The sequence below is a fragment of the Salvia splendens genome, chromosome 6, assembly GCF_004379255.2.
Source record: "Salvia splendens isolate huo1 chromosome 6, SspV2, whole genome shotgun sequence".
NCBI lineage: Eukaryota > Viridiplantae > Streptophyta > Magnoliopsida > Lamiales > Lamiaceae > Salvia > Salvia splendens.
The window spans coordinates 264,613-280,971 of NC_056037.1; the positions used below are offsets into that span (position 1 = coordinate 264,613).

The 16,359-nt window shown below is 36.0% G+C and overlaps 2 protein-coding genes across 2 annotated transcripts; both read right to left on the reverse strand.

Annotated features, from left to right (window-relative positions):
* Positions 1-3,419: 3,419 nt before the first annotated feature.
* Positions 3,420-6,362, reverse strand: LOC121809721 (transcription initiation factor IIF subunit beta-like). The gene is made up of 6 exons (XM_042210488.1): positions 6,014-6,362; positions 5,791-5,899; positions 4,860-4,990; positions 4,692-4,766; positions 3,884-4,033; positions 3,420-3,800 (listed from the first exon to the last, which is right to left on the reverse strand). Exons 1-6 carry the CDS (start codon positions 6,212-6,214, stop codon positions 3,678-3,680), a joined length of 789 nt encoding a protein of 262 aa, XP_042066422.1. The 5' UTR covers positions 6,215-6,362; the 3' UTR covers positions 3,420-3,677.
* Positions 6,363-11,794: 5,432 nt separating this feature from the next.
* Positions 11,795-13,412, reverse strand: LOC121807243 (protein EXPRESSION OF TERPENOIDS 1-like). The gene is made up of 2 exons (XM_042207463.1): positions 12,640-13,412; positions 11,795-12,362 (listed from the first exon to the last, which is right to left on the reverse strand). The coding sequence occupies exons 1-2, from the start codon at positions 12,854-12,856 to the stop codon at positions 12,010-12,012; spliced, it is 570 nt and encodes a 189-aa protein (XP_042063397.1). The 5' UTR covers positions 12,857-13,412; the 3' UTR covers positions 11,795-12,009.
* Between the last annotated feature and the right edge of the window lie 2,947 nt (positions 13,413-16,359).

Consider the following 16,359-nt stretch of genomic DNA (forward strand, 5'->3'; position numbering starts at 1 on the left):
TGTACAATCCTGATTATAATTATTACGTATACTTCTTACCTTATTAATTGATAGATAACGAAATTTTAAATTTTAGAATATGATTATTTTTTCAAAACATAATTCCTCAACATATCAAAACTGTCTCTAATTTTGTTTTATGTATATAAGCAAAGAGTCTGATTATAGTATCTGCTGGTTTAAAATGGGATCAAGACTACAAGATTTGATTTATTAATTTTATAAGAAGATTTTGATTTGTTATTCACTTCGATTTCTACTCCAATCCCGGACACAATTTTTTGATCGCCGATTTTGCAGTATTTATAACATAGGAGTATATAATTAGTTTATTAATTTATATTACACGCACAGGCAAAAAATCTTTATTTTGTGATTATGGTAAGATAAGCAATGAGTGGAAATTTAGGAGACTACTTCAAAGCTTTTGTAGCATGAGGGACATTAATTAAGTAAGTAAAATGAATTATTTAAGGTAATAAATATGGTGCTCCCACTATCAATCCACCTCCCAAAGATGGGCTGTAGTAATACTATTAATTGTTTTACTTTAATCGACATTGTGCCCCCTCTCTTTCCAGACCACCATCATTCTATAATCTTTCAAATATCTGGTAAAGTTGATTCATGTCCAAACAATAAATATATTTATATTCAATTATTTCTACAATAATGGAAGAATCTATTTAAGATTATTAAATTTTTGAGATATATTTTTTATAGTGTGAGTATATTCGAGCCCAAAATGAGATTTATAAAAAAATGTTTAATTTATACTATTCACCAGTTCCTTGAAAATGAATTTTTTATTTTAAAGTGGAATATAAAAATACTGAAGAATGTGTTTGGTTGATTTGAATAAGAGCAACGAATGTTAAAGCTTTAACTTTAATGTTTAGTTGTGTGGGTTCCATCGATTTTATTTCTAGCTAGGAGTATATTGTAATTAATAACTGTTGAAGAATATTTATATATGATTTTTTGCATTTTGTTTTTGTTATATGCACCTACACATAATTTAATGATATTTGTGCCGTTTTATAATTTTATAATTTGAGAATATACTTAGATGATCTGAAATACTCCATATTGCAGAAGAAATAGTGATATTTGTTATGTGATTTAGGAACATTAGACATGCCCATTTCAAATGATTCTCACCTGCAAAAGGAATTCCCTTTTTTCTAACTATGAAGTGCTTTACATTCATTCGCGCATGCACAAACATTGAAAAACGATTTCTTGACTTCCTCATAATTTACCAAAGATTTACGCAGTAACGGAACCAGGATTTCGATGCTAAAAGATCTAATTTACTGTTAACAATTGTAGGATATTTTCTAATATCGATATTACAAGAAGTAGCTATAACGTACTCCTATGTAGAGGTGCCCAAGATTTACGGTTCTGGTAGTTAACCGTGAAACCGTAACCAACGGTTACAATTCCGAACCATAACCGCTGATTCCGGAACCGTGGGCACCTCTACTCCTAAGAGATAGTAAAAAATGTCACGGCCTATGGGCCCAAGGCTCTATAGCAGCTTTGTCATTGGTTAAATGCTTATTTTGAATTTATAATTGAATGTATCATTTTATTGAAGTTGTTGTCGTTAGACTTCTACTCTTTGCTTGATGAAGATTGATAGATAACGCTCTAATATATTCATTCTCTACTAATAATATTTTAAATTTTTTTCTAATTTTTTCTTACTTTATCAATTTTACATTAAAATTTGTGTTGAACCAAAAATGCATATTCTTTGGAGACGGAGGGAGTAATAAATATAAATAAAAAAACTCTATATTTTATGTATTTTGAACAACTTCTATATTAACAGCCCACCATGTATTTGTACAACATAAAAATAATTATAAGAATACAAATAAAAACAAAAAAAAGAGTAAAAAATAAATGCATTAATTTTTAATGTAATAAACTATTTATATTAGTATTCGCAGGCATTAGTTAATTTCAAATTAACTAAAATAATTGAAACTTCTATGAGAATAAATGTGTTTTAAATCTCAAATGTATTCAAATTAATGATCACATGAACATGAATGACACCACTTGTGTTCCCCAAAGAGCTATCATTTCCATTTTCAATTTTCAATAGCAATTAGCAAGACTTGGTACGAAAAATAGGTGAATGTTTTATTTGGGAAGGAAGATTTTGACAATTCAAGCTTGAGTTCCACCCAAATCCCATGCATAAAACGACATCATGAAAATGAATGTTTGAATTATGTCACAAGTTTCCATCAATTTTAATTTAGTTGAAAATAATATTAGACTTTAAGCATCGTGGTAGGCCAAAATGACTCATAATTCAGTTAATTTTGTCGCAAACGACTTCCATAGTATTATGCTAGATTCTTGCAACATTTCAAAATAACTTTCACCTATTTCTATAAAAATCTTAAACCGATTGCCCTTCGGAATTGTTTTTGATGTGTTCTAATAACTTAGCAAACCAAAAAGACATTGTTGAAGCCATATTAGTTATGATTTGATTTTATTCAATTTTGATGGAGTACTAAACTACAGCAATTTAGTTTGGTCTCTTTCTCAACAGGCCTTGAGTCATAGATAGAGGAGAAAGGGGTCCATGAAGAGAATCACCACTGTTAGTGTTACCAACATAATGTGAGCCTAGTCAAGTCATCCCACCACTACCCAATCACACCATTGGGAAAGCTAGAACAAGCATCTCTGGTCCAAAGATGCTCTAACATCGACAAACAAGATTCCTAGTTACTCACTTTTCTGATCCACTAAAACCAGTGGGTGACAACACTTTCCCAATGCAAAGGAGCTCATTTCATTTTTACCTACTCACTTTCAAAGACATGTGCAGAGTAACACATCACCACAGATGATTAACAAGCACTAACCAACTTTAAAGCAGATTTGAATATCTAAATATCTTTATCACCAACCCTTTTGGAACTCATCAGCAGTGCTCAACAATTTTACAGAGAAACTACAAACCTTAATGAGCATGTTCCAACCTAGGCATAGTTCATGGTGAAGGTTAACTATGTAACATGATTCAGAAAATTTCTTACGTATCCAGCTTTCAGAAATTTACTATGATAAAGTAGAGGCGAGGGGGGTGAATAAAACGAACAGAGAATACACGAAACAGAATGCAGGTCTAACAGTAAATATCCATGACACATTGCTCCTCCACTTCCATTGAGGAGCCATATACATAGAAGAAGACAACATCACGCATGGAAGACAACACATGCACTTGCTAGATGCACAGAAGAAGACAATATCACCCATGGAAGACGACACATGCACTTGTTAGATGCACGGACGGAGACAATATCACGCATAATACAAATATCACATATGGGAACTTGAATGCAAAAATATCATGACTGAAAAAAACATTAACAAAAGTCTGATGGAAGAGAAAACAGAAATTGGACATAATCTACTAATGGCCCAATGAAAATTTGTAAATACTACACAACTTAATCCACAAACAGCAGGGCATTTTGCCTTGTGGTATTAATCCCATCCATTTATATTTCTATGACGATAGTAGATCTAGACACATATCCGCATCTAAAAGAGATGTACGGGAAAAAATAATGGGGCATGTTTTCTTACAAAACAGAGTATCTCTTCATTGTAATCTAATGTACACAGACAATGCCAAGTCATGGTCCAGCATCTGTATCCTCAACAGATTTCTTATACTCTGGCTTGAGCTCATAAGTACCTTGGTTTGTTCCTCTTTTATTGTACACGCAGAGCTCATTTAATATCTCCTTCAAAAATTGCTGAAAAAGATACAGAAATTTATTTGATAAGCCTACGAAACATAGAAACAGAAAGTGGAAATAAAGTCATGAACAAGGCATACAGGGGGTTGATCAGTTTCTTGAACCAGCTGTTTGAGCGTCCAATTAGGTTGCCTCTCAAAAAGCTTGAACATGATATCTTCCAGCTCCCCGCGATCCCTTCTAGTTCTTTTCATATCAGCCCCCTTAACTGGAGCTGCCTTTTTCTTATCCTGGACAAGTTAAAATTTTTTGGATATTGATTTTTCAGTAACTAAAGAATAAACAATTGGGGGCAAGCTCAAAAGTTCATAAAAGCATATTTGTGTGTAAGATGGAAACTTGGAATAGGTATACATTCTGAACCAGAAGCCAGAAGACATCACGTTAAAATTTTCATATAACACTCCACCAATTTCATGGCTCAAAACTGAAATGAGGAGCGTTAGCTGGGGACATTAAGATCCTATGTACACAGAAATCAAAGCTGGAGAAGGGTTGGATGGTTGGTCGATAAATACATAATTTCCAGATCTTATATGATGCTATAAAAACTCCATTTAAAAGCATTTAGAATGAACTCCAGACATGCCATGACTCATGAGACTAATAACAGGCATCGAAAATGCCAATGAACATCGAACAAATTTGAGGCTTGACCGCTTCAGTTAGATATCATCATTCCCAATGAGAGGAGATAATTTCACATGTTAATGTTATTATGATCATTCATGAAGGGTTGACATACCCAGTTTTTGCCTTTTGGCCAGCTCTTCAAACCAATCTCTAATTTCTAGGGGCCTTGAACCAAAATAAAGTATACTCTACTACATGGCAGCACATATTCCAAGATGCTGTATTAGATTAAACAAGTAAAAAGAAACTAATTACTTTAGAATTCGACGTAATGAATCCCATCATTCCGGGCATTGGTCTCATGTGTACGCCACGATCATTATTGAGTACCTGATAATCATGAGAGATGGATATTACTTTCAGTAAGAAGTGAGAAACTAAAAGAGGCAAAACTATAAGTTAATAGTAGCTCGACGACCTGACCTGGATTTGTCTGTTCTTAACCATGGACTTATTTGTCCTTTCCCGACACATTTTTCTGTACTCTTCAATGTTTGCATGGTGGGGTTTCATATCAAATTTATGCTCCACTTTTCCGTCCACTGCAACTCTTCCTTTAAAAGATAACTTGGTATTATATACACAAGTGGCAACCAAAATAATACTCCAACTAATAAGCACATCCACTATCCTTCTGATGAAACATAGCAATTTATTGAAGAATATAACAATAAGTAGCAGCAAAGAAGATCCAGGTAACTTAACTTCCGGCGCTAGTTGCAACATTAACCTAGCCACTCTACTGATAGGTCGAAATGCACACACATAATTTAATTTCAGAGGACGATACATTAAATGAAACTGAAAACGACAGAATGGTGATATAACAGAATAGATCCGTGAGTGAGTTATGCACATCAAAGAGATAAAAACCCATACACGAAAACTCTCTAAAAGTTACCAGTTTGTTCTTTTATCCATCATGTTTCATGAAATATCACAGCTACACAATGTGGCCTTCGAAAAAGAAAACTAGAAAATGTGAAGGAAGTTTATTGTCACTTTGCTCAAAATTCTCAGTGAACCGGATTAAGCCTTTCCACAGTTGTCGTGGACTCGATCACTCACAGCAATTCTATGCAGTTCCCTATTACACAGCAGCACATTTACAATCCAAGTGCATACTAAAAGATTTAGAATAATAGCTAGAGCTCTCACACCAATTGTTCTTTACAATCTCCTTTGACATATGTTCCTAGCAGCACGTGTATAACATATATGCATAATCATTATCGTGAAAAATACAATTCCAATACTTTAAGGACAACAGATACCTGGACATAAATCAAATAACTAGTTCGAAGACAAGATTTTTATGAAGCGGCAACAAATATAGACATGATAAGGAAAACACCTTGATTCGACTCGGAGAAAATTCCCATGGGAACGAAATCTTTGGACATGTTGAGAGAGTAGCTCTTTGGTATATTCAGAATCTCACTCCCAGCCATCTCCATAGTAAACTGAGATGATTAATTCAGAAATCAAAACCCTAGAAAACCAAATTTCCCCAATTCAAAGCAGCACATGGAATGTATGACAAGAAACAAAAATAGGGAGAGTAGGAGAATTGTTACTTGGAGGGCAGAGGAGTCATCCGGCTGGAGGAGATCGAGAGAAACGACGACTTTGGAGACGGGCGGCGAGTCGGCGGAGGCGGAAGCGGCAGAGGACTGCCAGGCTTTGGAGACAACGGGAGGGCACTTCATGAGCCACACCGATCGGTCGGCTTTGGAGGCTTCGACATTGATGTCGCTATGAATGTAGCCGTCCTCCATTGACGGAATCCACGAGCTTCTGACTGGAATTGGACTCCGGTGACGGGTCGGATCGCAATGGGTCGGCTAATCGCTCCTTTTCTTCTGCGTTTCTTCTTTGTTTCAATTCTTTAGATTTCAGCTTCCAAACAATTGATTTTTGTTTCCTTTTTCCTTTTTCCTTTGCCCTTTTTCCATTTCTTTTTCCTTTTTTTCTTTTTTTAAAAAAATATAATTATAGTACTAGTAAATAATTTAATTATTCTCTAATGATAAAATTGGGGACTTGGTTTGAAACTTTCAATTAACCTTCAACTATACGAGGCCCATGCTTATTGGGGCGAATGGATTAGAAGAAAGGCCCAATAAACCCACATGATGGTCTTTTCCGCATTATGTGAAAATTTACATGCCTATTATTTTAATTTCGCAGGAAAATTTCATAGATTTGGTTTGCCAATAATCCATTAAAGTAACACTGTAAGTTACCCTTGCATTAATTAATAACATAATAAATTATAAATTTTAACCAATTAATCATTACTACTCCCTCCGTCCCGCTTAAGATGACACGTTTTTCTTTTTAGTTTGTCCCAACTAAGATGACACATTTATTTTTTTGAAAACTTTCTCTCTCCAATTAATACACCCAACCACTTTTTCCCACTCCTATTAAAATATTCATCTTTCTTTCTCTCTCTATTTTAATACTTATACCCACTTTTCTTTCTCCAATTAAACACTTTAACCAATAACTCCTAAAATCCCGTGCCGGCTAAGGAATGTGTCATCTTAGCCGGGACGGAGGGAGTAGTATTTAACCCATTAAGTTATGGTTCATTGTCTATTCATACTAGAAAAAAATAGCCTTACAATCACTTACTATTATTCTTTCAAATTAGTCCTCCACCAAATGTCAATGCTGAATTTTCCACAATAAAAATCACAACCTTTCAAATTCCATTTAAACTTTCAATTAACACTCATGAACCCCAACAAAAAAAAACAGTTTTAATAAATTACCAAAGGAATGTAATTATTAAACGGACGATTGACATAATTACGTACACTAATTACAAGTTATAATCAAATTACTTGCATGCAGATATGTGCTTCCTACACTCAGATCGAGTTCTCAACGTACTACTGCATAATCAAAGGACATGTTTTAAAAATAATACACCACCACTTTTTAAAAATTCTTTTTTTAACTGCATACTACAAAATGAACAACAAAATAGTTGAAGTTAAGTTAAGCAGAAGAGGTCTCTGCGTAGGTATCTTACCTCTCTATAACTTAGGTCAAGTTCACTGTTTTGGATGCACTGACAATTCGCATGTGAAGTGGAATCATATAGGGAAAATTTTTATGCTAAAAGTTCTTTTTAAAACATTAACTACGAATCATAAATTTCAGGTAAATGTATATATGAATTCAAAAATTAAACTACTACAGTAATTTTTTTTATCGCCAGCGGAATTTTAAGGAATGAAAATGTATCTTAGTTTATATTCTAGTAGTATTACTTTATGTCACCCCTAAATAAAAATAGAGGTCTCTTATGCACGCGAGCGCACAGTGAGCTCATACGGTTTGCAGAATTGGAGGAAGAGACATGGCGATGGACAAAGGAGGGGGCTGGAGAGGTAGCGGAGGAGGCGAGAGAAGGTGAGGTGGCGGTGGTGGAAGTATAGAGAGTTGACGTGTTTCCAATGGCCGACGCAGAAATAATTATCGATAGAAACTGATATTTTTAAATTTTATTTTGATAGTATATTTTTAAGTAATTTAGATCATTCGTAGGGGCTTTTACATCATAACTTACATTAAACTTGACTAAACTTAAAATAAAATTAATAGAAAATTAGTAAAAAGAATTATTTCATTGAAGGCTTAAGCCCCTACCCCTTTCACTTTGGGTTCGCACATACGTGTTTCGTGAATTTAATTTGTTTATGTATGTATCCTCATCATCCACACTTCGTCGAAGTTGTAAAGAAGTATCTACCCAAATATTTAATGATCCGCTCCTTTTATCATCAATTAATCATAGAACTAAACCTCGCTAGAGTTTGATATGTCTCTCTTTCACATAGTATATGTACTAGATGCGATGATACGGTCTCATTCAGTAAAACGTACCTAGCCCCCCGAAATTAATAATTTTAAGCCTTGAATTCTTCTACCTACAAATTTAATCAAATTGAAAAGGTAATACGATCCATATTTGGTGATTTATTTTATGAGAGAGAGAATTATTGTGACAAAGTGTTGTTTGGACCACAATTAGAAAGAAGAGGATTTAGTATGATAAGACACAGTAGAATGAAGCACGCGCTGCTGTCCCTAAACCCTATCATATATCTTGTTTTTCCTCACTCTATCAAACCCTACTCCTATTATTGCTTTCCCCCTTTTTCTCAATTAACGCATTAGAGCATCCACAACCATGCTCTTGCCAGCGAGCACGGTTGTGGGCTCGACCCCACTTTTTCTACCTGCTTTCTGGCAAGAGCACAATTCAATTTAAAATTCAATTAAACAAAAACATTTCCATAATATGAAAATTCATTTAAAAACCCGAAATAACATTACAAATTATAAATAAATTTAAAAAGACATAATTAAAATCCTAAAAATTAAAAATTGCATAATTAAAATCCTAAAATTAAAAAAACCACTACTCGTTGCCGAATTTCGCCCACATGTGTTAGATTAGGTCTTCTTGTAGCTCAATGTGGGTTCGGGTATCGCGCATTGCGTGCCTTGTCTCGATCCTCTGGCCCACCGTCGTATGCACACCTCGGCGTGGGGGAGACCTCGCGGTTGAGCTTCCGGCTTCATCCTCGTAGTAGAAGCTAGCCGCTCTCGGTCCTTCGTCGGCTATAATCATGTTGTGTAAGATAATACACGTGAACATGATGTCGGCGATATTATTCACGTACCACAGCCGAGCCGGGGCCTTCACAATGTTAAATCGGGGTTGAAGGACCTCGAAGGCTCTTTCGACGTCTTTCCGCGCGGACTCTTGACGCTGCGCAAAAAGAACCCGTCTCGGGTCGTGCGGGTTGATGAGCGTCTTCACGAAAGTCGAGCACCTTGGGTAGATACCATCAGCGAGATAGTAACCCATGTGGTATGTATTTCCGTTGATGGTGAAGTCGATCCGGCAACGCCGAAATATGCATGCCAACTCCATAGGTGGTAGTCGGCGACCGCCTCAAGGATAAGTGTTGGGTCGCCGCCTTTGTGACCGCTTAAGTGTTGCACCCTCCAAGCAGTCGGGCAATTCTTCCACCTCCAATGCATGCAGTCAATGCTGCCAAGCATTTCGGGAAAGCCATGGACTGATTCGTGAAGACGAAGCAACCTTTGGCAATCATCGGTGGTGGGTACCCGAAGAAATTCATCACCGAAGGATGAACGAACGCCATCGCAAAAATTTTTTAGACAAAGGATTCCAGTGGACTCACCGATATGCAAATACTCGTCGAAGAGGTCGGCCGTTTGCCCAGTTGTGAGTTTTCGGATGACACACGTACACTTCTGCAACGGCGTAATACTTTGCGGCCGGTTGCATCTGGACCTGTTTGGAAGAATTCAACACGTGCGGACAATGTGTTGACAATTCGCATAAACAAGCGCTTTGACATGCGAAAACGGCGCCTGAAGTAATCTGCCGGAAACCGCGGCTGGTCGGCAAAATAGTCGGCAACGAGCCTTTTGTGGGCTCCTTCCCGGTCACGATGGATGTAGCGGCGAGTTGATCTAGTTCGTTCAGGAGGAGGAGCGGGGGTATTCACCGCGACATATGCTTCGTAAGCGGCACGATGTTGTTTGTAGTATTCTTGTTCTTCGCGCTCCGCTTCCGCCATAAGAAGGGTGAAATCCATTTGAGGTTTTGAGTGAGAGATGAAGGTGTAGATAATTTGTATGAGAATTATGAATGAGAGATGAATGGATGATGAATGAGTGTATTTAAAGATGATTTAGGGGGAAAAAATAAAAAAAAAATCAAAAAAATTCAGAAAAATGGGCAAAAAAAGGGCCATATTTTTGAGATCTAGAAAATATTTTTTTTTATTTTTTATCCATTTTTAAAATTAAATACCGAATTTTTAATAAAAAAAATCAAAGGCAACCGTTGTCCAATCACTGCTCGCCACGTCGCCTGCTCACTGGCACTGACGTGCTCGATGCAGCGAGCAGCGCCGTGCCAGCGGCATGAGCACAGCGGCGGCAGCTCTCGTTCTCACCTTTTCTTGAATGGAAGACTTGAATTTTGATTTTTAAACAAGTCTTTGTACAGTTGAAGACCATATACATACATACTCAAAGTTTACACCTTAAAATTGATAAAATAAAAATGCACCTTAAAATTGAAAACTAAGAACTATTTTAAGTCATTTGACTGAAGATTTATGCTGGATTTGTAACTTTGTTGAGTGATACTACTATTATTTCGTCATTTTTCAAAACACGCGAGTTCATTTTGTTTCACTGATCTCGTTTCATATCCTATTTGCAAATGATTCTTCAGTCTAAGTCTTTCCACTCATCTCGTTTGATACCCATTTATCCAAGAAACAATTGAATAGAAATTGAATTATTCAAAGTGACACATAATATTTCATTTTTTAGCTATGCATAATCACCTTTATAAAGTGCTTACTTTGTCACAAACATGCTAAATATTGATAATTTCACTCATTTTTTTTCCCAAAATACTAACAAATGAAATTGAAACCCTAACTCGTAGCACACACACACACAATCAAAACTGATGGTGAGCAAACACATCAAACACGAACTAGGTGTGTATGTGTACCCTTTAGGAACGAAATGTCATTGTCTATAAAAGATTGTTGAATATCCACAAGGTACACATATCATGGAATCTAGGGAAAGTTTCTGTGATTATGTTTTATTTCATACACATGCTAAGCTTCATATCTAGAAGCCTACACAAAAGAAAAAGTCCCTTTAATTTAATCTCAGCAGATCACATCCAATCCATTTATGATATATCCAGCATTTAGAAACCACAGCTTCCCTTTTTCTAGAGTTTGGTCAATATCAGATTTTAATTCCTCACAGCTTTCTTTCTCTGGGTCTTATTTTGTGACTACACATGCATTTATGAATATTAAATGACAATCTAGTTTAAAATTGGAGAGGACAATGATATGATATGGAATATCTTGAATACGTAGTATTTATCTATTATAGATGTGTTTATATGTGAAATACTAAAGTTAGGAGGGCTAAATGTCACTTCTACAATGTGCTTTTTATTGGGATATGAATAATGAAGCATAAAGTGACATTTGCCAATGTTTCAAACACTTGCAAAGCTGGACCGCCAAGTACTCCTTATTTTTATTCCTTCATTGAATTTGAATTTAATAAATAAAGACACATAGGAAAAAACTCTACCTCAAAGGCATTAATCCAGCAATAAAACAAGGGGGAAGGAATCATGGGGTTGAAAATCAAGAAGAAAGCCAAATGAAGAAGACAAAAAGCATTCAAAACAGTGATCAAACAACACAAATCAATGAAATCCCAAAGAAAAAAAAAGGTTCCATGACCCTTATAAATAAATAAATAAATAAATAGGAGTATAACAGATGGAGAGAATCGTAATAGAAATTCGGACATACTTTAATAACAAAACAACACACCTTCTTCTTCTTCTTAACCTAACTCATTCCCTAAATTGTGTCAAAATAGGAAGACATTGAATTATAAACGTTACAACAATCACAAATTAATGTTCATCAATGAGAATAGTCAATTAATCATCTCAAATCTCTCAAGGCCTTGGTGGCAAGAAATATTGCGTACCCGACATGTAGCCACTCGAATACATCGATGGGTCGAGCATCGGGGCATTCAAGTTGCTCGTCGGGGGTGGGGCCGCAGCAGCGATCATATGATGCTGCTGCTGCGGCCCTCCACCCCCCGAGGAGCTTTCTCCTCCACCGCTGTGGTAACGGCCTTCGGGGCCTTGATCATAGAGAATTCCTTTAAAAACATGGCCGCCGATGTTCACCGCCGTCTGATAGGCCAACGTCTCCTCCACGTCGTCCACCGCGCAAACCCTCACGCACCGGAAAACTGCCGGAGAGTTCACTTCCGGTGGAAACTGCCCCGCCACCTCAAACCCTAATTATTCACAGGGGTAAAAAATCATCATTGCTAAAAAAACACATAATTTCAACAACTTTTACCTAATATAAACATAATGTAGATATATGAGGAAAGATTCGGACACCAATTTTCTTGAGAAACTCTTTATTTAGAGGCTATTTTGCGTCAGTTTTACTCAGAAACAGTAAAGGGAAAAGGAGAGAAAGGTAAAGGTCATGAAACAACTAGTCATAAATCTTTTGTTAGATTCTCTCACTTCTTCCATGAGAATTGAGAAACGGAGAATCCCCACCTTCGGCGGCGGATGGATTCTCCCGGAGGCGCTTGAGGTTGTCGCCGCGAGAGAGGAGCCTCTCGCGGCGGCGGGCGGCGGGGACCCAGGTGCTCTTGACGTGGGTCTGGCAAGGGAAGCCGCGGCTCTTGCAGCAGGTGCGACACCTCATGTGCTCGCAGTCTTTCTTGGCTTGATTCCCACAGTCTTGACAGTTGATCATGTCTCTTCCGCTCATCGCAACCCAAAAAACCCTAATTCTACACAAAACGTCGCCGTTTTGGTTGATTTGCAGCTCACATAATTCGGAAACCCTTGCCCTTGTTGAAGCGTAGCTAGATCTCCTCGTTTTCACCCCCAATTCCGCCCTAATTTTGTGTGTGACCTAGCACCACCTCATTTCACTATCAAAATTTACGAGTTTTGTAGATTGAGAATCGAAAGCAATTGTTGTTGATCTAAAACAATCTCTTTCTCTCTCACTCTCTCTCTATATATATAGAATATTATACTACTTGCACTAGTAAGTGGAGTATTTGTTGAAGTTGAGGAATGAGAATTGAAAGTGGGATGATATCGATGAGATGAAGAAATGAAATTGAATAGTTTGTCTGTGTGTGTGCATTAAATTCACAGCCCTGCAAACGCCGCCATCGCCACTGCAACCTCAATTTAAGACCCCACAGTAACGTTTTCTCCCTTTCTCTTCTTCCACTTCCTCTCTCACACACACCACGCACTAAATCTCATCTAACATGGTTGAGACTAGAGAGGGTCATTCTCCATATGGTGGGGTGGGGCCTTTATTTGTTTGACAACTAAATCTTTGCACCCCTTCTTCTCTACACTTCTCTCTCAGTTTTGTGAGATTCAATTAATACTTCCTCCGTCCCTGAAAATTTATCACCTATTTTCATTTTTGTCCGTCTCAAAAAAATTTGTCACCTTTCACTTTTATCATTTTTTTAGTGGACCCAACATTCCACTATCTCATTCATACTCATATTTTATTATAAAATTAATATAAGAAAAGTAGGATCCACCTACCACCAACTTTTTCAACCCACTTTCTATTACATTTCTTAAAACTCGTGTCGGGTCAAATGGCGACGAATTATTAGAGACAGAGGGAGTAATAATTATGCATTTTATTTTGCCATCAGATTTTATACATGTTAGTGTGTTACTATATTGTTATGTTAGTTAAGTGAGTCAAAGATAAAGTAAAAAAAAGAGTGATGTATTTATTTCACAAAATGTGTCAAGTGTGAATCGGCTGGAAAAGGAATCACTTTAAGTGAGATGGAATATAGCAGGAAAAAATTACCCAGCCCTAATTGCATGTTCATCCAACGGTCTTCATTTGCCGAATTATATTGATTGGAAAATCTTTTTGCTTATTCCTCTTTACACCATCAAAATTCCCATAAAATTAGTAAATAATAAAAAAAAGGGTATTCCGTAATGAATTTGTTATGTATATATATAGGTGTTCATGATAGGGTTCAGGTTTGCATCACCTAGTTCGAATTGGTTTTTACATTTGACCTATTTTAAATAGGATACTAAAACATACTCCATGCTAAAAAAAAGGTTAGAGTAGTTTTTAAGGCGACCTATATATGCAAAAGGGGTTTATTAAATTAGGTTATGGTTGAAGGAAAGATTAGGATCGAATTTAGAGATACTATATATAGGGTCCCGAGGCAATTTTCTGAGAACAACATTTATATTAAGTCCTATGTGCCATTATTTTGTGTGTTACTATATATTTCTATTTTGATTCTCATAGCTCAAATCGAAGTCATCTTCATGCTCTGCCCAAGTAATATGCACATGTTGTCCACTAACTATACTTGGGTCCCGATTCACTCTCCGGGATATTAGATTCTCACCAATGTTTGTGTTACTCAAGCCGATATTCTCGCTTGATTCACTCTCCGGGATATTAGATTCTCACCAATGTTTGTGTTACTCAAGCCGATATTCTCGCTTTTGCTTCAGCCATGAAGAGGGAGGAGAGCTGAGCGAAAAGAGAGGAGCTATTCGAGACCGAGGTCAGTTTTGTCAACATGAGCTTATCAATTGAAATGTGTTACAAGACTTAAAAGCGAGACATTTGTATCGTTTCTTGGGCAAATTAACGAGATGGTTAGGCCGGAACCCCTCAATATATCATTGAGCTATTCGAACCTGTGTAAATCTAGTGGCATATTTGTATAATAAACTTTACAAATTACATGAATATCATAAGGGTGTGATTTGAGTGGGGAAATGATCGGACTAGAGTAGAAGAGTATGCATACGGGTTTTAATGCACAATTAGTAAAGTAAAAGAATGATAGAAAAATAAAATAATTAAAGTATTGTTAGTGGAGAATGACTTTTCACAATTAGAAAGTGAATACTCTTGTGTGACGAACTAAAAAGAAAATGGTGTTTACACTTGTGGGGCTGAGGGAATATTAATTTTAGGACACTTCAAATATTACTCTCTTCGTCCCATAAAAATATGTGTACTTTCACTTTTCCGCCAGTCCCATAAAAACATGGGCATTTCCATTCATGGAAAATTGCCTAAACTCATTAACCATATACATCGATTTATTTATTAATTATATTACTATGGTCCACCATTACAACTCATTGAATACTAATAATGTTAGTCACATTATCTACTAACAGGAGTATCATTCTTCTCCTCTATCTAACTTTACTAGTTGTGCTTTAATTCTCGTGTCATTTCAAATGAACATATTTTTATATGACAGAATGGGAGCATAATATACTTTCTCTATTCCATAGTAGTAGAGTTATTTTGTCATTTTGGTACGTTCCATAATAGTGGAGGCATTTCCCTTTTTAATAAAAATCAACACATTTCTTCTCTTTACTTTTTCATCTCTCTTATACTTTATTATCTTTTTATTTAATACTCCCTCCGTCCCACAAAAGATGTCACACTTGTGGGATAACACGGGATTTTAGGAGGTTTTGTGTTGTGTGTTAGATGGAGGGGGAAAATATAATTTTTATATTAATGTGAGAGAGAACTTTTTTTTAAAAATAAAAATGACATCTTTTTTGGGACAAACTAAAAAGGAAAGTGTGACATCTTTTGTGGGACGGAGAGTATAATATTTTATGAGATGGAACATAGCGTTATTAAAATAAAATAAAGCTATGACTATATTTTTTTCCCATAAAGTATAGTATAGGAAATGATTAATATTGAAAATCAACTTCAAAGGTTATCATGTAAAAGGAGTCAAACATTCACTCCAACACTCGTTTACTAAGACCAGAAATAAAAACCATGACCGTCCAATCAAAAGAGATGCTGACATGAATACGAACGTGACAGTCAAGTAACATTAGTGGGTCACTTTTCGAAATCCACGAATTCCGCTGAGTCAAAGAATATTTATTTATCTCTTTACCTCAAATTATTATGTAGGACACTAGAATAAATACTAGGCATGTAATAATAAAAATTACGGAGTATTACTACTATTATTATTACAAATTAGTACTCCATGTAAATTGCTTATGTCTTTATGTAATTAAATTTCTATTTACTTGGGACTATTATTAAGAGGTCAGCTAATTTCTAAGTAAAGTGTGTTGTAAATAAACATTAATATCCAGCTTCAATTTTAAAGAAGGCAATTAAAATTGGTTTCTCCTTTTGTTCTTTCAATAAAATCATGGTTTTAAATGGGAATATATGAAGAACTCACA